The 24,771-nt window shown below is 34.4% G+C and overlaps 1 protein-coding gene and 1 long non-coding RNA gene across 36 annotated transcripts in view; one reads left to right on the top strand and one right to left on the bottom strand.

Annotated features, from left to right (window-relative positions):
* LOC18106432 (probable metal-nicotianamine transporter YSL7) overlaps nt 1-24,771 on the top strand; it is a 36,640-nt gene that overhangs the window by 5,483 nt on the left and 6,386 nt on the right. The window contains exons 1-6 of one of the 33 annotated variants that reach the window (XM_024589012.2): nt 64-575; nt 1,493-1,650; nt 1,793-1,890; nt 1,976-2,110; nt 2,236-2,425; nt 2,531-2,584. The exons of 2 other annotated variants lie outside the window; for them this stretch is intronic. In XM_024589012.2, the coding sequence (XP_024444780.2) occupies nt 167-575; nt 1,493-1,650; nt 1,793-1,890; nt 1,976-2,110; nt 2,236-2,425; nt 2,531-2,584 (1,044 nt within the window). In that variant the 5' untranslated portion in view covers nt 64-166. 30 more of the 33 variants (XM_052448564.1, XM_052448562.1, XR_008057761.1 and 27 more) reach the window with 30 other exon arrangements.
* LOC127904507 (uncharacterized) overlaps nt 1-24,771 on the bottom strand; it is a 33,760-nt gene that overhangs the window by 2,732 nt on the left and 6,257 nt on the right. Inside the window, exons 3-4 of one of the 3 annotated variants that reach the window (XR_008057764.1) lie at nt 5,327-5,426; nt 2,886-3,034 (exon numbers count right to left, since the gene is read on the bottom strand). The exons of the other annotated variants lie outside the window; for them this stretch is intronic. This is a non-coding gene — a long non-coding RNA (uncharacterized LOC127904507). Of the gene's footprint in view, nt 1-2,885; nt 3,035-5,326; nt 5,427-24,771 lie in introns of those variants that run through there. 3 annotated transcript variants of the gene reach the window in all.

Here is a 24,771-nt window from a genome sequence, read left to right as displayed (position 1 = left end):
AACAGACAGGTTAAACTCACTACAACAACCCGTTTTAACTTTTAACTCCTCATATTCATCGTCTTCAATTCGCTTGTGATGCGTTGAGCAATAATCACAACCACTTATTAAACACACTCCCAACTCTCTTCGTCTCCATAAAGAATCATTCTTTTAAGAAAATAAAATGGAACGTAATGAAAGAGACGACGCCAAGGTAGAGAATGATCATGATTTGGAGGATGATCATGATCACAGAAAGAAGGACAAGAAAGAGGAACAAGAAGAAGAGTTGTCAGTGGAAAGAATATTTGAGAACCAAGATGTGCCATCATGGAGGAATCAGCTGACACTGAGGGCCCTTGTGGTGAGCTTCGTGTTGAGCATTTTGTTCTGCGTCATAGTAATGAAGCTCAATCTTACAACTGGTATCATACCTTCCCTCAATGTCTCTGCTGGCCTTCTGGGCTTCTTTTTTATCAAGACCTGGACAAAGTTTCTTGAAAAGTCTGGACTTTTCAAGCAACCCTTTACGAGGCAAGAGAACACTGTAATACAGACTTGCGTGGTTGCCTCCTCTGGCATTGCCTTTAGTGGTATACTTTCTGTACTGTTTACTTCCATTAATTTTCATTTCATCTCTCTTAATTATTTTGAAATTCAATTTTCTTTCTCTTTTCTTTCGAATTTTAGGAGATATCTAGGTTTCTTTGATCAAGATATTAATATTTCTGTGCATTTGGTTTTGTTTCTGTTCTTAAAGGTTGCAAACTTACAGTAGTTACTAAAATTCAATGTCAAGATTTCCATCTTCTAATTGCTAGATTACATGATAAGGCAACCATTTTTCTCTCTCTGGATCCCTTTTATCTCAGATGTGAGTAGATTTGCATGATCCTTGAAGACAAAGAATCTCTTACTGCCTAAAGTCTTTGAGAGACAAATCAAAATTGAGGCTTTATGACTACCACTTGTGAAGTTTTACTAAACTAATCAACACTTGAACTTACCATTAGAGACATGAACACATCTATCTCTGTCTCCTGGAGTGTGATAATGTTAGGGGTGCAGCTGGTATGTCACTTGACAGATACTTTTTTGACAATTCAATTCATATGCTCTGGATATGGATGACTTGCTAAGTTCAGATTTATATCAGGAAGTCTTATAACAATATTCTGATTTGTGGAAAAAGAAGTCTTCTCCATCAGTAAAAGAAAGGAAAATGTGAATAATATCTGTTTCTAGAATGCTAGTTGTGAGCTTGAGTTATTAATCAAACCTTTTCTTTAACTGTGAATCATTAACATAATGTCAAGATGAATACATTATATTTCTAACTTATCCAAATAGTCAAGAAAAGCCTGAATACTTGCCAAACTTGTTTCGAAACTGAATTAATTATTGTAATGAAACGGCTAATTTGTGATTATGCTTATGATACTATTAAACTTGTTGATTTTTGTACTAATGGTTTCCATTCTATAATTTTTTCCTTGTTTCCTTATAATAGGAGGCTTTGGGAGTTATCTGTTTGGAATGAGTGAAACCGTGGCCAAACAATTAACTGAAGATAGTGATGCCTTTAAAAATCCATCTCTGTCTTGGATGATTGGCTTTTTGTTTGTTGTTAGCTTTCTTGGACTCTTTTCGGTGGTGCCTCTTCGAAAGGTAGACTTTACAACCTGCATCAGCATTCAATTTCTTTATATGATTATAGGAAATATAAAACTTTTCTCTGCATTTTACATTTTTGCCTAGTGTATTGATTTTGCCAAAATCTAATCCTCATTCTTACCCTGGTTATTTCCAGGTCATGATTATAGACTTCAAATTGACATATCCAAGTGGCACTGCAACTGCGCATCTCATCAACAGCTTCCACACTCCTGCAGGAGCCAAGCTAGCAAAGTAAGGCATTATCAGACCTCATGCATTTATATGGATGATCATTTGACATGTAAGGGTATCGAACTTTGTTATTCTACTGTTACAGGAAACAAGTGAGAGTGTTGGGCAAGTTCTTCTCATTCAGCTTCTTGTGGGGTTTCTTTCAATGGTTCTACACTGCAGGAGATGGTTGTGGATTCGCTGAGTTCCCCTCACTTGGTCTTAAAGCACATGAAAACAAGTAAAAACATTACTCAATCTTCCAAAATCCTCTCTTCTTGTTGAATGTAGTTCCATTTGTTATGGCATTCTGTTTCAAATTCGTTGGGGTATCTTTGACTAATAATGTTCTTGTTACATGTACAGATTTTTCTTTGATTTCTCAGCAACATATGTTGGAGTTGGAATGATTTGCCCATATATCATAAACATATCAGTATTGCTTGGAGGAATTCTTTCCTGGGGTCTGATGTGGCCTCTCATAGATACAAAAAAGGGTGACTGGTATCCAGCAGACCTCAAACCAGGCAGCTTACATGGCCTCCAAGGTTACAAGGTAAGTTTTCTAACAAGGTTAAGGTGACAAGAATGCCCATTACATGATTTTTAACATTTTCTTGAAGCCTTTTCTTTCATACCAACGCTTATGCATTGAACACAGGTATTTATTGCCACTGCCTTGATCTTGGGTGACGGTCTGTACAACTTCTTCAAGGTTCTAAGCCGAACACTCGCTGCATTGTTTTTTCAACTTCGTGGGAGAGATGCAACTGGTGCTCTGCCTGTTGCTGACCGTTCCTCTCCCGAGACATCCAGGATCTCCTATGATGAGCAACGTCGCACCCACCTCTTTCTCAAAGATCAAATTCCAACATGGTTTGCTGTTGCAGGTTATGTCACAATTGCTTCCATTTCTACAACCACCGTTCCGCATATATTTCCTGAACTAAAATGGTATTACATATTGGTTATCTACATCTTTGCTCCAGCCCTTGCATTCTGTAATGCTTATGGTTGTGGACTCACTGATTGGTCCCTTGCTTCTACCTATGGGACGCTTGCAATTTTTGTAATTGGGGCATGGGCTGGTGCCTCTCATGGTGGAGTTCTTGCAGGACTAGCGGCCTGTGGAGTCATGATGAATATTGTCTCCACAGCCTCTGACCTATCTCAAGATTTCAAGACTGGTTATTTGACCCTTTCTTCACCACGGTCAATGTTTGTGAGCCAACTAATTGGCACTGCAATGGGTTGCATGATTTCCCCGTGTGTATTTTGGCTTTTTTTTAAGGCCTTCAAGGATCTGGGGACTCCTGGAAGTCAATACCCTGCTCCTTATGCTACTGTATTTCGAAACATGGCTATATTGGGGGTAGAAGGATTCTCATCTCTACCAAAGAATTGTCTCTATCTTTGTTATTGGTTCTTCGCTGCAGCTATTCTGATAAATTTGATCAAGGATGTGTTGGGTAAGAAACGGGCTAGGTTCATTCCCAATCCAATGGCCATGGCTATACCTTTCTATATTGGCACATACTTTGCCATCGACATGTGTGTGGGAAGCTTGATTCTATTTATCTGGGGAAATATTGACAAAGCAAAGGCAGATGCTTTTGGGCCAGCAGTGGCTTCTGGTTTGATTTGTGGGGATGGGATATGGACTTTGCCTAGTTCGATACTTGCTCTAGCTGGAGTAAAACCTCCCATTTGCATGAAGTTTTTGTCAAGGAGAACAAATGCTAAGGTCGATGCGTTCTTAGGGTCATAAATTTGAAGTTCAGATGAACTTCAATAGAATCTGTGAGTTAGAGCTGAATTGCTTCCCAGACTAAGGTTATGAAGTTTACATGTGAAGCTCGACTCAAAAATGCTGTGGATATATAATCAATCACCTGCTATTTGTGGAGGCAACAACTATTTTCTCTATAATCATTTCTGGAGAAGAAAATCAAATGTCCATTTACTTATTTATGCATGTTAGTCAATCCTTGGAAATATGCTTGTAGTTTTTTTCTTGTCTAGTTTGAAGAAGATAGTGGAACAGATGCATCAAACAATGTGCAAACGGAAAATCACAGTACCCTTTGTGAACTTTAAACATAATATCAAAAGTGAATGTGCAAACATTACAGGTTGCAGGCATGTTGATTTCGAACATAATGCAATTATATTTGTTGGTTTCTTCTTCCTTATTCGTATACGACCTTCCAGAATCACACCCAAGACCGCTGTTGTTATTCTGGGTTGCTGCTTTCCTGCCTTCAATTCCTCAGCTGTTGTTTTGCTGTTTGATGTTATCACAACTTTTGCACCAGTACGTAATATCTTTGGATTTTACTCAAACTGGTAAGGTTATGATCAGTTGCTATATTTGGTATCAGGTTAGCTCATTTTGCTGGCTATGATATCATTGGCAAATCAAAGATATTAATAACCAACATGTATGTCGACTTCCTAATATTTGTATCTACAAAACGTTTAAAGATTCAATTCTTAATATTTGTATCAAGATATTAATAACCAACAAGTATGTCGACTTCTAAAAAAAACTTGCAAATACACAATTAGCTAGCTTTTTTTTTTCTTTTAGATAAGTGAAGAAACTTTATTAATAGTATAACGTTGGCAAATGAAAGCAAGGTGAAGAATTAAAGGGTACAAATGCCAAAAAGCTTGGGAAAAGAAAACATGGCAATAGCTAGGAAGTAACCTAAACCAGCGAAGGAGGACACATAAATAGTTACCATGGAAGAATTCTTTCCTGGGGTCTGATGTGGCCTCTCATAGATACAAAAAAGGGTGATTGGTATTCAGCAGACCTCAAACCTAGCAGCCTGCATGGCCTCCAAGGTTACAAGTTAAGTTTTCTAACAAGGTTAAGGTAACAAGAGTGCTATTCTTGAAGCCTTTCCATTCATAACAACTCTTATGCAATGAACTCAGGTATTTATTGCCATTGCCATGATCTTGGGTGACGGTCTGTACAACTTCTTCAAGGTGCTAAGCCGAACACTCACTGTCTTGTTTTTTCAACTTCAAAGGAAAGATGCAACTGGTGCCCTCCCTATTGCGCACCGTTCCTCTCCCGAGCCCTCCAGGATCTCATACAATGATCAACGCCGCACCCAACTCTTTCTCAAAGATCAAATTCCAACATGGTTTGCTGTTGCAGGCTATGTCGCAATCGCTGCTATCTCTACAGCCACGCTAGTGCGCTACCGCATATATTTCCCGAACTCAAATGGTATTATATATCGGTTATCTACATCTTTGCCCCAGCCCTTGCATTCTGTAATGCTTATGGCTGTGGCCTCACTGACTGGTCCCTAGCTTCCACCTATGGGAAGCTCTCAAGTTTTGTAATTGGGGCATGGGCTGGTGCCTCTCATGGTGGAGTTCTTGCAGGACTATAGCGGCCTGTGGAGTGATAATGAATATTGTCTCCACAGCCTCTGACCTATCTCAAGATTTCAAGACTGGTTATTTGACCCTTTCTTCACCTCGGTCCATGTTTGTGAGCCAACTAATTGGCACTGCAATGGGTTGCATTATTTCACCTTGTGTCTTTTGGCTGTTTTTCAAGGCCTTCAAGGATCTGGGGACTCCTGGAAGTCAATACCCTGCTCCTTATGCTACTGTATATCGAAACATGGCTATATTGGGGGTAGACGGATTCTCGTCTCTACCAAAGAATTGCCTCTATCTTTGTTATGGGTTCTTCGGTGCAGCTATTCTGATAAATTTAATTAAGGATGCATTGGGTAAGAAATGGGCCAGGTTCATTCCCAATCCAATGGCGATGGCTATACCGTTCTATATTGGCCCATACTTTGCCATCGACATGTGTGTGGGAAGCTTGATTCTATTTATCTGGGAAAAGATTTACAAGGCAAAGGCAGATGCTTTTGGGCCAGCAGTGGCTTCTGGTTTGATTTGCGGGGATGGGATATGGACTTTGCCTAGTGCGATACTTGCTCTAGTAGGAGTAAAACCTCCCATTTGCATGAAGTTTTTGTCAAGGGGAACAAATGCCAAGGTCGATGCGTTCTTAGGGTCATAAAGTTGAAGTTCAGATCAACTTGAATAGAAACTGTGAAGTAAAGCTGAATTGCTTCCTAGACTAAGGTTATGAAGTTTACATGTGAAGCTCGACTCAAAAATGCTGTGGATATATAATCAATCACCTACTATTTCGTGGAGCCAACAACTATTTCCTCTGTAATATTTTCTGGAGAAGAAAATCAAATGTCCCCTTACTTATATATGCTGTGTTATTATCAGTCTCACAATAAAACCATGCCAGACTTTGTTATCCAACACGAGAAAAAAAGAAAGATGGAAAAAATATCAGATGCGTCAAGGAAGACGATAAAAGCTTCAGCGAATATGAGACTTAATGGCATCTAAGTTTGTCCTAAGAATATGAAAAGAAGCTGAAAAATAGACAAGCATTTCCGTAGTCTTAATAGCATCTAAGCCCAGAGTGAGTGAAGTACATAAAGAGGTTATCATTTGGATCATACGTTCTTCCCCATGCAAATATATATTCATAGTTAATTATCATAGAATCCTCAACTCTCCATCTTCAATCTTATGCTTTGTAAGGCAAGATCCTGTGTTGTTTTTTAAGAGATAAGTTTAAATTAAATAACTTTATATTATTTATTGTAAACTCGTATTTTTTTTTATTTGCTTATCTTATTTTTACTTAACAAATTTCTCTGCAAGATTGCATGATTTGTGTTATGAATTTAGTAAACAAGTAATTAGAAAAATCATCTCTGATTAATTACGTTGAGAAGTAAAAAACCAACGTATATATAATTAATTGGACATTGTTTAAATCTTCCACGCACGTTACATCCTAGTCAATTTCTATATTTCTTATACCATTGTTTTCCACGAACTTTGGACAATGGACATACACAGATTTTTTATTTTCCTTTTTTTTTTTTTTTGGAAATGAGCCAATTGACTATTGACTTCTCGTCTTCTACAAATTAGAAATAGAAGCTTTTGGCATGGGATTTAGTGACCATTTGGTAACATGATTAAAACATTCCTTTTTATTAAAAAAAAAACAACAACTAAGGGATAGCTTATTAGAGACAAGTTTTGGGTTTACTCTTCAATAATCATGAATTTGAATTCTTTTACGATCATTAAAGATTTATATAGTTGTTAATTTTAATATTTATAAAATTAATTGAGGTATACACAAGCTGACTCGGACACCCACATTAATAAAAAAATTATTTTAAAAAAATTAATTTTTTTATTTTTAAATTATTTTAAAAACAATTTATATCACATTTCTAATCTAGCTCTTCTAAGTACCTACATACCCCCACACAATATATATATATATATATATATATATATATATATATATATAAAGATTATAGGCTCAACTCAAACACATGTGATTTAGGATCACTTTGTTGTTTTAAACTTTTAAAAAATATAGCATTAATTATTTTTTAAAATATTTTTTATTTTAAAAAATATTTAAATTATATTTTTATATCATTTTAAAAACAATTTCTACTATATTTTTAGTATACCTCTTCAAAGTACCACATATATATATATATATATATATATATATATATATATATATATATATATAAATATTACAATCTCAATTCAAACAAATATTATTTAGGATCACTTTGCTATTCTAGAGGGTCTTTAAAAATATAGTAGTTATTATTTTTAAAAGTAAGTTTTTTTAAGAAAATATTAAAATAATATATTTTTTATTTTTAAAAATTTATTTTTAATATTAGCATATTAAAATAATTAAAAAAATTAATTTAAAACTAAAAACAATTAATTAAAAAAAACAGACAGGTTAAAACTCACGACAACAACCCGTTTTAACTCCTCCTCATGTTCATCGTCTTCAATTCGCCTGTGATGTGTTGAGCAATAATCACAACCACTTATTAAACACGCTCCCAACTTTCTTCGTCTCCATAAAGAATCATTCTTTTAAGAAAATAAAATGGAATGTAATGAAAGAGACGACACCAAGGTAGAGAATGGTTATAATTTGGAGGATGATCATGGTTATAGAAAGAAGGACAAGAAAGAGGAACAAGAAGAAGAGTTGTAAGTGGAAAGAATATTTGAGAACCAAGAAGTGCCATCATGGAGGAATCAGCTGACACTGAGGGCCTTTATGGTGAGCTTCGTGTTGAGCATTTTGTTCTGCGTCATAGTAATGAAGCTCAACCTTACAACTGGTATCATACCTGTTGGAATATTGCCAATTATGTGGCTGCCATTGTCCATGTGAGAGTCAAAGAGGGTTGCTGGTGCAGCATTTGCAGCCCCGTGACATTGTCAAAGAAGGAGGCTACAATGGTGGGTTGTTGGTGGCAGCCAACAACCATTGTCTAATGTCAAAGTTTGGTAAGTTTGGCAGCCATCATTGTTGACAAAGGAGCAAGAGGAGATGTCATTGAAGCCTATAAAATAGACACCAAGAGTGCACCATAAAGAGAGAGAGCAAGAACAAAAGAGAGAAGAAGAGAGAAAGAAAGAGAAGGGCTGCCACCAGCAGCTCTGCTGCCCTATGTAGCAATGAGAGATGGGAGTTGAGTAGATGTGATCCTCCTCCGTGTGTTGTATTCTTCCTCTATCTCTAATAATATTGATCTCTCCCGTGGATGTAGGCGATTTGCCGAACCACGTTAAATATTGTGTCAGTGTACTTAGCCTCCTTTGAGCAATGATCATGAACACCACCGTTCCGCAAGGGGGAGCAGAAATCCCCAACAATTGATATCAGAGCCACCACTAGTGGTTTCTCCCATCAACAAATTGGTATCAGAGCTTATGGTTTAAAGTGGTGTTTGATTTTTGCTCAAAAATAAAAGTTGTCAAAATTATGTTTTGACCATACCACTGTGTAGAGGAGAAAGAGACGAAGCCATTGGTGAAAATGGCTCAAAATTCTGAAGTGGGACATGCCCGCACGCGCCAGCACGTGCCGGAGAGGAGGCTGCCACGCGCACCAACGCGCCACACGCGAGCCACGCGTCCTCTTCGCTCGAATGGCAGACCCGACCCGAATCAGACCGCCCCATGACAACGGGCGAAGACACCTTGAAGAAGGTGTGAAGGCCATGATATGAGCCCAATATCGGACCGCCTTATGACAACAGGCGAAGACACCATAGAGAAGGTGTATGGGCCACGATATGAGCCCAGTTTAGAATGCCCTAGAGCCAATGTGATGGTTGGATATGAGTGAACAGGTGTCTAGCCAATGAAGTGGCTATGATGAGTATGGATACAAATGCAGGATTGACTTTCATTGCCCTTAGGCTAAAGATCAATGAGCTAGATAATATTTGCCTTGGACAATAAGTGGATGACTTGTGGAGCATTAAGACGCGATTGCTAGGAATGAGCAGAGGACATGCGCAGGTTTCGAGAACAAGTTGACTCAAGGTAGTGAGCTCGGTAATGGCATTGTAATACTCAGAGTATGAAGACAGATATGGATCAACCTTTAATGGGCTGTCACCATGGTTAAAGGTGGAGAGCTACCTGGACTCTTAGAACTAAGAGCGAGAGACTCACGGAGATGTAAGGCGTGGTTCCTAGAGTGGAACAGAGGGCAAACGCAACTCCGGGATGAGTAGACTCTTGAAAGAGTGGTGAGCTCATGATCACATTGAAATACTCAAATAATGACTGTCGCACTCGGAAATAGATATTTCCATTTGAGGGGGTGTTGTAAGCCTTGATGTGAGGCTTGATAAATCATTCCTGATTGAGCATGGTTGATACGCTCGAAGGGGAATGTTATCCCAGAGACAAGCGTTAACACTCTTCAGATGTGATGTGACAGACCATCTGATTGTAGTGATCTTTTTGTGTGAGAAAAGGTGTGCTTTGGTGACTCTGGTGATTGAAAGGTTTGGCAAGTACATGTAAACTTGGCCAAAGATGTTCTCAGAATGGTAAGCTTGGAAGAGCTGCAGGAAAGAGTGTGCTGAAGAAGCAAGAGGACAAATTGCCCACATAAATGGCAAAGAGGGTGATTGTTGGAATATTGCCAATTATGTGGCTGTCATTGTCCATGTGAGAGTCAAAGAGGGTTGCTGGTGCAGCATTTGCAGCCCCTTGACATTGTCAAAGAAGGAGGCTACAATGGTGGGTTGTTGGTGGCAGCCAACAACCATTGTCTAATGTCAAAGTTTGGTAAGTTTGACAGCCACCATTGCTGACAAAGGAGCAAAAGGAGCTGTCATTGAAGCCTATAAATAGACACCAAGAGTGCACCACAAAGAGAGAGAGCAAGAACAAAAGATAGAAGAAGAGAGAAAGAAAGAGAAGGGCTGCCACCAGCAGCTCTGCTGCCCTATGTAGCAATGAGAGATGGGAGTTGAGTGGATGTGATCCTCCTCCGTGTGTTGTATTCTTTCTCTATCTCTAATAATATCGATCTCTCCCGTGGATGTAGGCGATTTGCCGAACCATGTTAAATATTATGTCAGTGTGCTTAGCCTCCTTTGAGTAATAATCATGAACACCACCGTTCCACAGGGGGAGCAGAATCCCCAACAACAGATATCAGAGCCACCACTAGTGGTTTCTCCCACCAACAATACCTTCCCTCAATGTCTCTGCTGGCCTTCTGGGCTTCTTTTTTATCAAGACCTGGACAAAGTTTCTTGAAAAGTCTGGACTTTTCAAGCAACCCTTTACGAGGCAAGAGAACACTGTAATACAGACTTGCGTGGTTTCCTCCTCTGGCATTGCCTTTAGTGGTATACTTTCTGTACTGTTTACTGCCATTAATTTTCATTTCATCTCTCTTAATTATTTTGAAATTCAATTTTTTTTTTCTCTTTTCTTTCGAAGTTGAGGAGATATCTAGGTTTCTTTGATCAAGATATTAATATTTCTGTGCATTTGGTTTTGTTTCTGTTCTTAAAGGTTGCAAACTTACAATAGTTACTAAAATTCAATGTCAAGATTTCCATCTTCTAATTGCTAGATTACATTGCTCTCTCTGGATCCGTTTGATCTCAGATGCGAGTAGATTTGCATGATCCTTGAAGACAAAGAATCTCTTACTGCCTAAAGTCTTTGAGAGACAAATCAAAATTGAGGCTTTATGACTACCACATGTGAAGTTTTACTAAACTAATCAACACTTGAACTTACCATTAGAGACATGAACAAATCTATCTCTTTCTCCTGGAGTGTGATAATGTTAGGGGTGCAGCTGGTATGTCACTTGACAGATACTTTTTTGACAATTCAATTCATATGCTCTGGATATGGATGACTTGCTAAGTTCAGATTTATATCAGGAAGTCTTATAACAATATTCTGATTTGTGGAAAAAGAAGTCTTCTCCATCAGTAAAAGAAAGGAAAATGTGAATAATATCTGTTTCTAGAATGCTAGTTGTGAGCTTGCGTTATTAATCAAACCTCTTCTCTAACTGTGAATCATTAACATAATGTCAAGATGAATACATTATATTTCTAACTTATCCAAATAGTCAAGAAAAGTCTGATTACTTGCCAAACTTGTTTCGAAACTGAATTAATTATTGTAATGAAACGGCTAATTTGTGATTATGCTTATGATGCTATTAAACTTGTTGATTTTTGTGCTAATGGTTTCCATTCTATAATTTTTTCCTTGTTTCCTTATAATAGGAGGCTTTGGGAGTTATCTGTTTGGAATAAGTGAAACCGTGGCCAAACAATTAACTGAAGATAGTGATGCCTTTAAAAATCCATCTCTGTCTTGGATGATTGGCTTTTTGTTTGTTTTTAGCTTTCTTGGACTCTTTTCGGTGGTGCCTCTTCGAAAGGTAGACTTTACAACCTATATCAGCATTCAATTTCAAGACTGGTTATTTGACCCTTTCTTGACCTCGGTCCATGTTTGTGAGCCAACTAATTGGCACTGCAATGGGTTGCATGATTTCCCCGTGTGTATTTTGGCCTTTTTTTAAGGCCTTCAAGGATCTGGGGACTCCTGGAAGTCAATACCCTGCTCCTTGTGCTACTGTATTTCGAAACATGGCTATATTGGGGGTAGAAGGATTCTCATCTCTACCAAAGAATTGCCTCTATCTTTGTTATTGGTTCTTCGGTGCAGCTATTCTGATAAATTTGATCAAGGATGCCATGGGTAAGAAACGGGCTAGTTTCATTCCCAATCCAATGGCAATGGCTATACCTTTCTAGATTGGCTCATACTTTGCCATCGACATGTGTGTGGGAAGCTTGATTCTATTTATCTGGGAAAAGATTGACAACGCAAAGGCAGATGCTTTTGGGCCAGCAGTGGCTTCTGGTTTGATTTGTGGGGATGGGATATGGACTTTGCCTAGTTCGATACTTGCTCTAGCCGGAGTAAAACCTCCCATTTGCATGAAGTTTTTGTCAAGGGGAACAAATGCTAAGGTCGATGCGTTTTTAGGGTCATAAATTTGAAGTTCAGATCAACTTCAATAGAAACTGTGAGTTAGATCTGAATTGCTTCCTAGACTAAGGTTATGAAGTTTACATATGAAGTTCGACTCAAAAATGCTGTAGATAATCACCTGCTATTTTGTGGAGTGAACAACTATTTTCTCTATAATCATATCTGGAGAAGAAAATCAAATGTCCATTTACTTGTATATGCTTTTTAGTCAATCCTTGGAAATATGCTTGTAGTTTTTTTCTTGTCTAGTTTGAAGAAGATAGTGGAACAGATGCATCAAACAATGTGCAAACGGAAAATATCAAAAGTGAATGTGCAAATATTACAGGTTGCAGGCATGTTGCTTTTGAACATATTGCAATTATATTTGTTGATTTCTTCTTCCTTATTCGTATACGACCTTCCAGAACCACACCCAAGACCGCTGTTGTCATTCTGGGTTGCTGCTTTCCTGCCTTCAATTCCTCAGCTGTTGTTTTGCTGTTTGATGTTATCACAACTTTTGCACCAGATGTATTATCTTTGGATTTTACTCAATCTGGTAAGGTTATGATCAGTTGCTATATTTGGTATCAGGTTTGGTCATTTGTATATAAACTATATTTGCTATACATATAAAGATTCAATTCCTAATATTTGTATCAAGATATTAATAACCAATTAGCTAGCTGTTTTTTTCTTCTTTGAGATAAGTGAAGAAACTTTATTAATAGCATAACATTGGCAAATCAAAGTAAGGTAATTTTTTTATTTAATTTACACGTCTTTTCTTTTCTAGATTGGATTTTTTAGTTTTTAATTTCTTCAATTAGATCTTTAATTTTCCTTCAAACTTTATTATTTAATGTAATTAAATTCCTGATTTGACCAAATTAACTCTTACAAATTACAATTTAATCCCTAAACTTTAATTTCTTTCAATTAAAGCCTAAATTGTCTTTAAAATTATTTTTTCTTACAATTAAGCCCTCCATAAATTCAATTAAACCTTCAACAAAATCTAATTGAGTCCTTAAACATCCAATTTTAAATTTCTCTTCCTCAAATTGAATTTTCTTTACCAATAGGGTCTTCATCATTTGAAAATATATGGTAAATTTTAATCTTTTTTTTTTTTTTATCTTTCTCAACCAATCTTTGGCTATTTTCAGGGCGTTTCAATATACTTTTCCCACTTATATATATTTTTTTGGTTTTCTTATAATAATTTTTAAATTTTTTGTATTTCATCTTTTTTTTCTTTTTCTTTTTGTGTGGGAACCCAAAAAAATAGGTAAAAACAAAGATATTAATAAACCAACCATCCATTGAAGTATGTCCACTTCTCAAAAAAATAAAAGTAAAAAACCCTTATAAATACACAATTAGCTAGCTTTTTGTCTTTTAGATAAATGAAGAAACTTTATTAATAGCATAACATTGGCAAATCAAAGCAAGGTGAAGAATTAATGGGTACAAATGCCAAAAAGCATGGGAAAAGAAAACATGGCAATAGCTAGGAAGTAACCTAAACCAGCGAAGGACACATAAATAATTACCATGGATAAATTAAGTAGCTATGCCTTCAAACTAATAGAAGGATAAACGATTACTCATTCATCATACGATTAGGTCAAACCACCTCTCCTAACTCCTCACCCCATCAAACTTTGTTCCTGCAGCTGGTTCACCGATGTGGCACTCACTAGGATGCTTGGGGTCATATTTGCATGGAGCCAAAGGAGCTGTTAGGTTAGAGCATGATAACAAAATAATGGTAACAAGGAGTATTATTATCAAGTATCGAGTCTTTCCTTGCGACCCCATTTTTGACACGAAAGAAACCTGAGATTTTTAGGGAATCAGATGTATGTCGTGGTATATATGTGTTGAGAGCGAGCTAGTCTGCGAGATGGGTGATTGTAGAGATGGAGAGGGGTTATCTAGCTGATATATGAGACACAATATGTTGAATTGGAAAAGTATTCAGCATTTAAATTCATTTCAAAAACTTTTCCAATATGTTGAATTGGAAAACTATACTTTCCTCGAAATTGTTTCTTGTTATTTTCTTCGAAGCAGTTGTGACTTGTGACATAGGTTGAAATTAACATTAAACGGGAGTAATATGGATCATGTCCAGGTTGTTTAAGTAGTCAAATAAATAAAATTTCTATGATATTTGTTTTTTTTTTAATCTTCTGGTGTGGCCCTTCAGAAACAAACAGTCGAAACCTGTTTAAGTGCCTGTTTTGTTCAGGCAACTTGAAATGTAAATAAATGTTATGCAAAAACGAAGCACTCTCAACTTTTACTTGATCTTTTTTTTCTGTGGTATGATGGGATTGAAGATTACACATTAATATTGCCCTACTCTAATATATTTATCTATTAATGCACAAATAAACATTGAAATAAGCTCTTCAGTTGATTTTATAAACTGCAAGTTTGAGGTCTTGGGCTCTTCGCAGCCGAGAAAAAAGTCATTCATGGCTGAGGTAAAAATAATTTCTTCTTCTTTTGTTTTTTTTATGAATGAAAGATCATATTCGTCGGAAAGCAAAATAACAGGCGGCTCATGACCTGCTACGAGCCAAACCCAATAGAAGAAAAACAGGAAACAAGCCATACTATACAAATTAACTGAACTTCCACCAGCAACAAAATTCACTAAAAAAGATTGTTTTGGCGAATTTTCGTCACCAAAATTCACTATTAAAGAGTAATGGTGACGAAAAATAAATTCCTCTTATCTCAAGCCCTTAACATTTACTTCTAACATTATTAAAGAGTAATGTCATAATTTGAAGAAGCCAAACATTAATTTTCCCAATGAGAAAATATTATTGTCTTATTAACTTTAAATATTTCATGCATATGCAAGTGCGTGGTTGATGTAAAATAAGTGCTGGAGATTTGATACATGAAGGATATGGTCACAGAGACGTCGTTCTTCCAGCGACCTAGCTAGAAAAATATTTCCAAAATCCAAAATACCTGAGAAACTATCATACATATAATAAATATAAGACATCAAAACAGTACAAAAGACTGAGTAAAAATTGACAAAAGATAATTAAAAGACTGATTGGATTGAAAATTAAAAAAGCATGGCGAAAATAAGAAGGTGGAAAAATACTTTTGAAATAACAAAAAAGCAATTAAGGGAAGAGAGGTTTGATTTATTCGTTGTGGAATTTATAAATCCTTTCTCATGCAATTAATTCAAGAGTCGGTCTTGACTTGGAAAATGAATGATGATACGTATACTTCATGAACACGCGTGTCTTGACTTTGAAAATGAATGGTTATAGGTATTCCATTGTGAGCACGCAAAACTGTGACTATTTCAACATATGTTCGGCCAACACCAATCTAAAATAGGCCAATGTCGGCCAAAAAAAAGTTGGGCCAACACCAGTTTAAAATAGGAGTTGGGTTGATGTCGGCCCAACAAAACTTCTTTTCTATTTATAGAATTGGGCCGAACCTAACCTCACTATTTTGGTCTGGGCCAAAACTAGTTTGGTCTAGTAAACAATGCAGAGACTCTCCACTATTCTGCAAGTGAATAGTAGATAATTAATTATAATTCACTCTCCACTTGCATAATAGTGGAGGGTGACTTAAGGAGAAGCAGAAAAAGGAGAAGGAGGAGAGGTTGACCTGGTGGTGGCTTCACGGTGGTGCTAACGATGGCGATGAGGAAAGTAGGCGACGGTGGGGAGAAAAAACGATGGTTGCTGCTGCAGTTTTTTCTTCTCTGTACAGGGGCATGAAATTCCTCTCTTTCCTTTTTTTATTCCTTTCTTGTTGTCTCTTTTTTTTTCTTCTCTCGTTCTTGTCTCTCCGGTTCTTTCTTTTTTATTCTATGTTTTTGTTTTGTTTTTGTTTCTCTCCTTTTTCCTTCCTTTGTTCTCCCATATTTCTTTTTGTTTCTCTTATGTTTTTGGCTCTCTTCCCTCCCCTTTTCATCTGTTTATCTCTTTGTTTTTGTCTCTCGTCCCTTGATATTTATAAGGGGACAGGGAGCAGAGAGAGCTACTATCCATGTCCAGTCATGGCGCAAGGGTAGGGTGGCTGGGCGGTCTCTATGTATCCATCATAGAGCCGCCCATATGGCTTTTCTCCTCTGCCTCTTTCATCATAGTGGTAGGTCATGAGGGGGATGTGGGTGGTGTCGTGGTTTTTGGGCAAGGGGAGGGGGAGAGAGGGAGAGATAGACGCTGCAAAGGAATGGAATAAAAACCTTCTTCCCCTGCCTTCGTGCGTTAGGGGAAGAAGAAGATAAACAGTGCCGTTCAAAACGACACCGTTTTAGTTTTTTTTATATATATATGAAAGTGAATGAAACGGCGTTGTTTTTTACAAAACACATCATTTTATTTAAATTAAAATAGCGCCAAAACATGTCAATTTTCAAATCAATCCTTAATTTTCTTATTCAATCAAGTCGTCAATTGCAATTTTGATTTTAAGAATCAATTCAATTCCATCCCTGTCAAATTCAAATACCAACCTTGATGTTGGATGCCTTTTTCACTTTAGTCCTTGGTTTTGAATTTGTGCATTTTGACCTTTAATTGATCAACAAACTTTCAATTTCTTCAATTTAGCCCTCGATTCGGTCAATTACAACCCCTATATTCACGGGCCTTTTCCAGTTGGGTCTCTGGTTTTGGATTTCTTCAATCAAGTTCTTAATTGCCCATCAAACTTCAATATTTATGCAATTAAGCCCTTGATTTGACCAAATTAACTCTTAAAAATTATAATTTAACCCCCAAACTTTATTTTTTTTCCTAATTAAAGTCAAAATTGACTTAAAATGAATTTTTCTTGCAATCAAACCCTTCACAAAATCAATTAATCTTCTAACCAAATCTAATTGAGTCCTTAAACATTTGATTTTGGACTTTTCTTCATCAAATTGAATTTTTTTTGTCAATAGAGCCTTCACCGATCAAAAATATACTGTCAAATTTTAATCTTTGTATTTTTGAACTTCCTCAACCAATTTTTAGCCATTTTCTAGGTGTCCTTATGTCTTCTTCTCCCTGCTATCTATTGTTTAGTTTTCTTCTGATAATTTTTTTATTTTTCTCTTTTTTTGTGTGAGGACACAAAAATAGATAATAACAAGTAGTTTGTAGTTCGTATAGACAAATGCTAGAGTAAAGTGGAATGATGGTATCTATCATGTTATGATTTATTTTCTATTTTGTTATCAAGAATGATTGATAGATTGGGGTGTGAGGCAATGCCTCCACGATACTGTAAATGAGTATTATTAAAAAATTATAATATCTCTTAGACGGTTAGACCCTTGAGAGGTTTAGGGTGTACTATAAATACACAATAATTCTATTCGACATATAGTGAAAAATAAAATATCATTGCTCATGGGGATACATACACATTGCCGAATCACATTAAATCTTGTGTTCTTTCTAGTTTTTCTCCTTTTACAATATTCATCAATAATTGCTGCAGATTTTTCACAACAGAGATCATGTTTAAAGTATAAGAATGTGTGAAGGAACTACCAGTGAACTACTACTAGTGAACTTTACAAGAACAAAAGGTGTAATATTTGATATGAATCCTTCTTTAGCTTTCATACACCATAAATTGGAATTTGAAACTCACGAGTCAAAGACATTATACTTAGAGAATATGCACTATAAAGCTATATTCAAAGTATCTATGTTTTTGGAATGGAAGAGTTCAGTTTCTAATACTTAAATCGAGAGCGAGTTTTTTTAATAAGTGGAGAAGAATAAAGTAGGGCATTATATTCATTATCCTTAGCATAATTTGTTTTATTTCTTTATATTTTTTCATTGTTAAGATTTTTTAGATTTTGAGGAGTTTCAAATGAGTCCAATGGGTAGTATAATGAAAATAGGTATAACTTATCATCCGACTATTGGGTTGAGCTGAAATTTTAACAAAACATTCTAAAAGCCTTGTTCCTTAAATGATTAGTACGACAACTTCATTTGAGTTCATGAATATGCTTAATTCAGTCTAAAAGTTATTGCTTAAGATTGTATTTATTTTCCTTGTTGTTTTTGGATTATTCTCCCTATTTAGATTAGGATTTAAAATTTAATTAGGATTTTACTAATAAGCATATATAATGTTTTTTGTATTTAAACTTCCTTGTAGGCTATTTTTAACGGAAGAATTTACGATATAAAGACTTTTATATTGTGAGACCTCTAGTTTCTTTCTCTGCAATTTAAGACTATGAAATTTTAGGGTATGAGGATCCTTAACACTATACACCATGTCAATTGATATTAGAGCAACCTATGTTAATAGGGAGGAGTGAGGACTCAAGTAGTAAAATTCTTTTTTTTTTAATATTCCATAAGAATAAATTCATGAATTATGGATAATCAATTATCCATGCTATAAAATTATTAATATTTGTTAAATAACTATTTCAATCTAAAAATCTAAAAATAGTTTAATATTAATTCTTTAGCACATTTCTTCAAGTAAAAATTTACATATCCTATGGATATATATCTTATATTTAATTTTTAATTTAATTAGAAAGAATAAGAGCTATTAGTATCTTGCTAATAATTTTTAATCTAATTAAAAAGAACAAGAGTGATAAAATTTGAAATTCTAATCACTAGGATTAAAAACTTAATTTGAATATGAAATTAGTTTTTATTTCCTTAAATGAGGAACGAAATTAGTCACCATGAATTTCCCTACGAGGGAGATGAGTTTCGTCTTTAAATCCAACAAAAAGTACAAATTTGTCCCTGGGATAAATTTTCTTGTTATGCACGTCTAATCTTAGATGACTAATTCAATATCTTATGTCATCTAGATATTTAAGCTCTTGATATTTAACTGATGTGGGATATATGAAATTTTAAAATATAATTTTTATTATTTTTTAATATGTAAAATGTTGATCTCTTAATTAAATCCAAGGCAGACTTTAAGATACAGAACCTGTATAAAACGCAAATTAGTCATAATCCAAATAAGATGGAGATGATTTGTCGTTGTGGGATCTATTGAAATCCTTCCTCGTATAACTAATTAATTGAAGAGTTGATCTTGACTTGGAAAATGAATGATGATAGGTTTACTTCATGAGCATGCGCGTCTTGACTTGGAAAATGAATGGTTAATAGGTATTGACAATTACGTCCATTTGCTGAGCCCATGAAATCAAAGTAACGAACAAGTAAAATGCTTCTCAAAGAAAAAAGAAAAAGAAAAGGGAAAATAAATAATCAGATCAAAACCTTCTACATTGATTCAAATGCTCTTTGTGTTTTCTCTGCATTTATTTAGATTTAAGAGGGGGTTGCTGTAAAAGTTATCTCAAAAAAAAAAAAAAAAAAATTGGATTAAAATTTGAAAAGCATAGCAGAAAGGCGAAGGTAGGAAAAGGCGAAGGTAGGTAGGAAAAGGAGAGCTGGGGGTCCGTGGTCAGAGACGAAGTTAATGACTATATATATATATATAATTTTAATAGTTTTAAATTTATAAAAATTTAACTGAAAATTTTTAAAAAATAAATTCAACACTTGACTAGTTAAGATATATCTTTTAAGATTAATTTTTTTTTTAATTTTTTCACTTGAGCTATAACTTTTAATTAATTTTTTTTTATAAATTTTTAAGACATGATTAATTGAATTATATCCTAAAGTTAGTATTTTCTTTTCATTTATTATGTACTTTTCATTTTTTAATCCAGCTACACTATCATGTTAATTTTTATTTTTTAATTTTCAGGTTCCCTCTCTCCTTTCATTTTTTTTGGTTTTAATTTTTTAATTATTTTCAGGTCCCCCCCTGTCTTGTTATGGGGTCCCTTATTTATGCCCTTTTGATTTTTTTTCCATTGAAATGTCCCTCAACACTTAATTCCACATCAATCACTCGCGGATGCATGCAATATTCAAAGCTGACAAGACACCATTAATTGTCTTAATTAATTTCTCTACTCTGTTATGGGGTCCATCGACTGTGATGATCTCAGTAATGTTTCTTACCCTTATCAAGGAAAAAAAATGTAAAGCTAGCTGTGTATATTTAATGAGTATTTGAAATTGTGTTTTAGTAATATTTTTAAAAAAATTTAATTTTTTTTATTTTTATTTTACTTTAAATAAATATTTTTTAATATTTTTAAATTATTTTGATGTGTTAATATAAAAAATAATTTTTAAAAAATAAAAAAATATTATTTTAATATATTTTAAAATAAAAAATATTTTAAAAGATAACAGTAAAAATAAACTTTTAAAGAAGGATAAAGAACTTCAATGGGATTAGAAGAACAAATGTAGTACGTACATCTGTTTACTGTATTATTTATTTTTCTATTTATACCATTAATTATTTACCTTAGACATTCCGAAATTATTAAAACATAGAGCTGATAAAATTTAAAAAAAAAATACAAAATAACGAAAATAAATAAGAAACCAAGACAAAATAAATGTTTGAAGGGTTTACGTTTCACTTTTAACTGCTTATCCAAGGTATAACTCTTTTTATATTTATAACATTTACAAAAACATTAAAAAAATTGAGGTGATTTATTTTTTTTTAACTCGGGGTATCCGGACCAGCTTACGCGCACCACAATTAATTCTCGGGCCTACTGAATATCCTGCAAGCCCAGTAAACATGTAAGGCACGCCAAAGTGATAAACGTGTATAATAAAGTTTGAACCCTGGTGTAAAGAAAGAGAATAAATCCTTTTCATCACTTGACCATAACCTGAAATGCACGATTCAGTTTTTTTTGCTAATATTATTTTTAGTATTAATTTGATATTGAGTCATTTAAAGTATTATTATACCTTTTTTATTCATTACAGATGGGCACAGATTTAACTTGTGATGTATTTAGAAGCTCTCTTTCTAAATGAATATTTTACATAAAGCCGACAAAAAAACTCCTTTAATAACCAGCTGTTTTGATCCCTTGACAGTTCTCTTGTAATTTTAGAACTTCTTAATTTGCTTCATTCGTGTTCTTTCTCCATTGCTTCAATCCCCTCGTGAATGATTTGCCATGGCTCAGCAGGGATGGAGGTTAGGTTTATATCCTTTTTTATATTTCTAAATGTATTTATTTTAAGATCAAAATTTATAAAAATATGTCCAAATTAGATATAAGTATACCATTTTCTTAAGTTAATTATTAACGAAATCCAAGAGAAAAATTAGGGGTGCGGATGGAAAACATGACCTTTTCAAATTTCAAAATGGTTCCCAAGTTTGATAATTATTTCATATGAATTTTTAAATTATTTGTTATGAAATAATCCTTTTAATTTAGTTAAAAATTATATTTTTGATAAAAAAAAAAGCTGTAATTATTGTGCATTTATTTTTATTGTATAAACAAATTTATATCTCAGTGTGTTTTTCGACTCTTTACATATATTTTTTAGATTCAAAAATCATTTCAAACCTTTGAATTAAGTATATATAGTTATAAAATTTGGTAAAATTGATCCACCTCAAGATTTATGTCAATAGGCATTAATTAAAATAACATATTTTCAAAATACTTTTTTATTTTTAATTTAAAATATATTATTTTAATTATTTTGTTTAAGTAAAACCAGGTATGCTTCAGAGTTTTAACCAAGTCAAGAAGACTTGAGCCCGGAACACGTTTAAATAAACCAAGGTTGTCAATTTCGTTCCGTTTCGCCTGAAACGGTCAAAACATTCCATATGAATTCAAAAAACGAAACAAAACGGAACAAATTTCATCTCATTTTAAATCTCGGTCCGTTCCGAATTTTTCGGCTAAATTCCGCCTAGAACGTTCCGGTTTCATTCCATATATTCCGTTCCGCTCTTGAAAAGCCATTGAATCAAATTGAACCGTGTTCAATTTAATTAATTAAACCACCCAATTATAAAAAACTCTTTTTCATTACTATTTTCAATAACAATGATATTAATAATAATATTGAAAATTATTATTACTATTTTCGTTAACAATGATATTAATTTTTTAAAATTAGATTTATCACTAATATATATGGTTTATATTCATGTTGTTTTTTTCATGTTTATACTTTGTAGGAATTTGAGCAAAACAAGGGATGCTTTAGATTCCATTAACCTTGATAACATTGACCTAACTTTATATTTAAAATATTTGTGTTAAAACATTTTACTTTCATAATATTTTGATAATTTGTTTAAGTTGAATTATTTTAAGTTAAAGATCTATTTAATCTTGACTATTTAAAAATATTTTAAATTTTAAAATTATATTTGTTTGGCATTATGTTTGTATTGCATAAATTATAATTAATTTATTTTAAATTTAAATTATGTTTGTTAAATATATATATATATATATATATATATATATATATATATAGTACAACTCTGAAAAAATACGTTAAAATATTTTAAACATTTCATTCTAATCGATAAAACAAAATAACTATCGAAACAAAATTGACAACGTTAAATAAACTGCTTTGACAAGTTGACTTCCTACCCAGCGTGAAGGCTGCAACCAGAGTGAAACACGTTATGTCAACTAGGACCACTTAATTGTCACAACTCTTTCTCACAGTCATCATCTCCCATTGCTTTCACACTTCTTAAGCAACGCGTCTATACCTCTTCCTTCACGCCTTTGATGTGTACAGCAATAATCACCACCACCTTATTTAACACTCTCCCAACTTTCTTAGCCTCCATAAAGAATCTTTCTCTTTTCAAGAACACAAAATGGACCGTAATGGAAGAGATGACCTCAAGGTCGAGAATGGTTATGATTTGGAGGATGATCATGATCACAAAAAGAAGGACAAGAAAGAGGAACAAGAAGAAGAGTTGTCAGTGGAAAGAATATTTGAGAATCAAGAAGTGCCATCTTGGAGGAATCAGCTGACACTGAGGGCCTTTGTGGTGAGCTTCGTGTTGAGCATTTTGTTCAGCGTCATAGTAATGAAGCTCAATCTTACAACTGGTATCATACCTTCCCTCAATGTCTCTGCTGGCCTTCTGGGCTTCTTTTTTATCAAGACCTGGACGAAATTTCTTGAAAAGTCTGGCCTTTTGAAGCAGCCCTTTACGAGGCAAGAGAACACTGTTATCCAGACTTGTGTGGTTGCATCCTCTGGCATTGCCTTTAGTGGTATACTTTCTGTACTTCTTACTGCCATTAATTTTCATTTCATCTCTCTTACTTTTTGGGTTGAGGAGATATGGAGGCTTCTTTGATCAAGATATTAAAATTTCTGTGCATTTGGTTTTGTTTCTGTTCCTTACCATGGAATATAGCAATTAGAAGAAGCAAATCTTGAAATTGAGTTTTAGCAAGTACTGTAAGTTTCTCTCTGGATCCCTTTTATCTCAGATTTGAGTAGATTTACATGATCCTTGAAGACAAGAATTCTTTACTGCCTAAAGTCTTTGGGAGACAAATCGAAATTGAGGTTTTATGACTACCAGTTCTGCTATTGCTTCAGCCACTCGTGAAGTTTTACTAAACTAATCAACACAAGAACTTGCTGTTTGAGACATGGACAAATATTCTTTAGTAAAAAAGTTTAATTAAATGGTCTGTAAATTTTCTTTACTGGCCTTTCCCTGTCTCATGGAGTGTGATAATGGTGGTGAGGGCTGCTTTTTATTTTTCTAATGGTCCTCCACGAGGCATAAAGTGTCACTGGCAGATGTCTCTAGACAGATACTTTTTTGAAAATTCAATTCATATGAGCTGGATATGGATGATTTGCTAACTTCAAAGTTTATACAAGTCTTGTAAGAATATTCTGATTAGCGGATAAAGAAGTCTTCCCCGTTGGTAAGAGAAAAGAAAATATGAGTTATTAATTTGTTTCTACTGTTAATCTAGATTTCATCAAGCGGTTAGGTGAAGTATACTTGTATCAAAAGATACGAACGGCTACGGGATATGATATATATTATTTTTTTAATAAAATTTACTATACTGAGCTTGCTCATTTACTGAGAATCATAAGCATGATGTGAAGATGAATACACTCCATTTCCAACTTATCATCCAAGAGCTTTCGAAACTGAAATTGTTGTAACGAAAGAAATAATTTGTGATTAGGCTCAAGATGAAATTAAACTTGTTGATTTTTTGTACTAATAGTTTCTATTCTATAATTTGTTTCTTGTTTCCTTACAATAGGAGGCTTTGGGAGTTATCTGTTTGGAATGAGTGAAACCGTGGCCGAACAATCAACGGAAGATAGTGATACCTTTAAGAACCCATCTCTGTCATGGATGATTGGCTTTCTGTTTGTTGTTAGCTTTCTTGGACTCTTTTCAGTGGTGCCTCTTCGAAAGGTAGACTTCACAACCTACATCGCCATTCAATTTCGTATAGGAAATAGAAAACTTCTCTCTGAATTTTGCTTTCTTGTTGAATGTATTGATTTTGCCAAAATCTAA

This window comes from Populus trichocarpa, chromosome 17 (genome assembly GCF_000002775.5).
Source record: "Populus trichocarpa isolate Nisqually-1 chromosome 17, P.trichocarpa_v4.1, whole genome shotgun sequence".
Lineage (NCBI taxonomy): Eukaryota > Viridiplantae > Streptophyta > Magnoliopsida > Malpighiales > Salicaceae > Populus > Populus trichocarpa.
The sequence above is the reverse complement of the archived record's forward strand: the minus strand, read 5'-3'. Positions and strand labels throughout refer to the sequence as shown.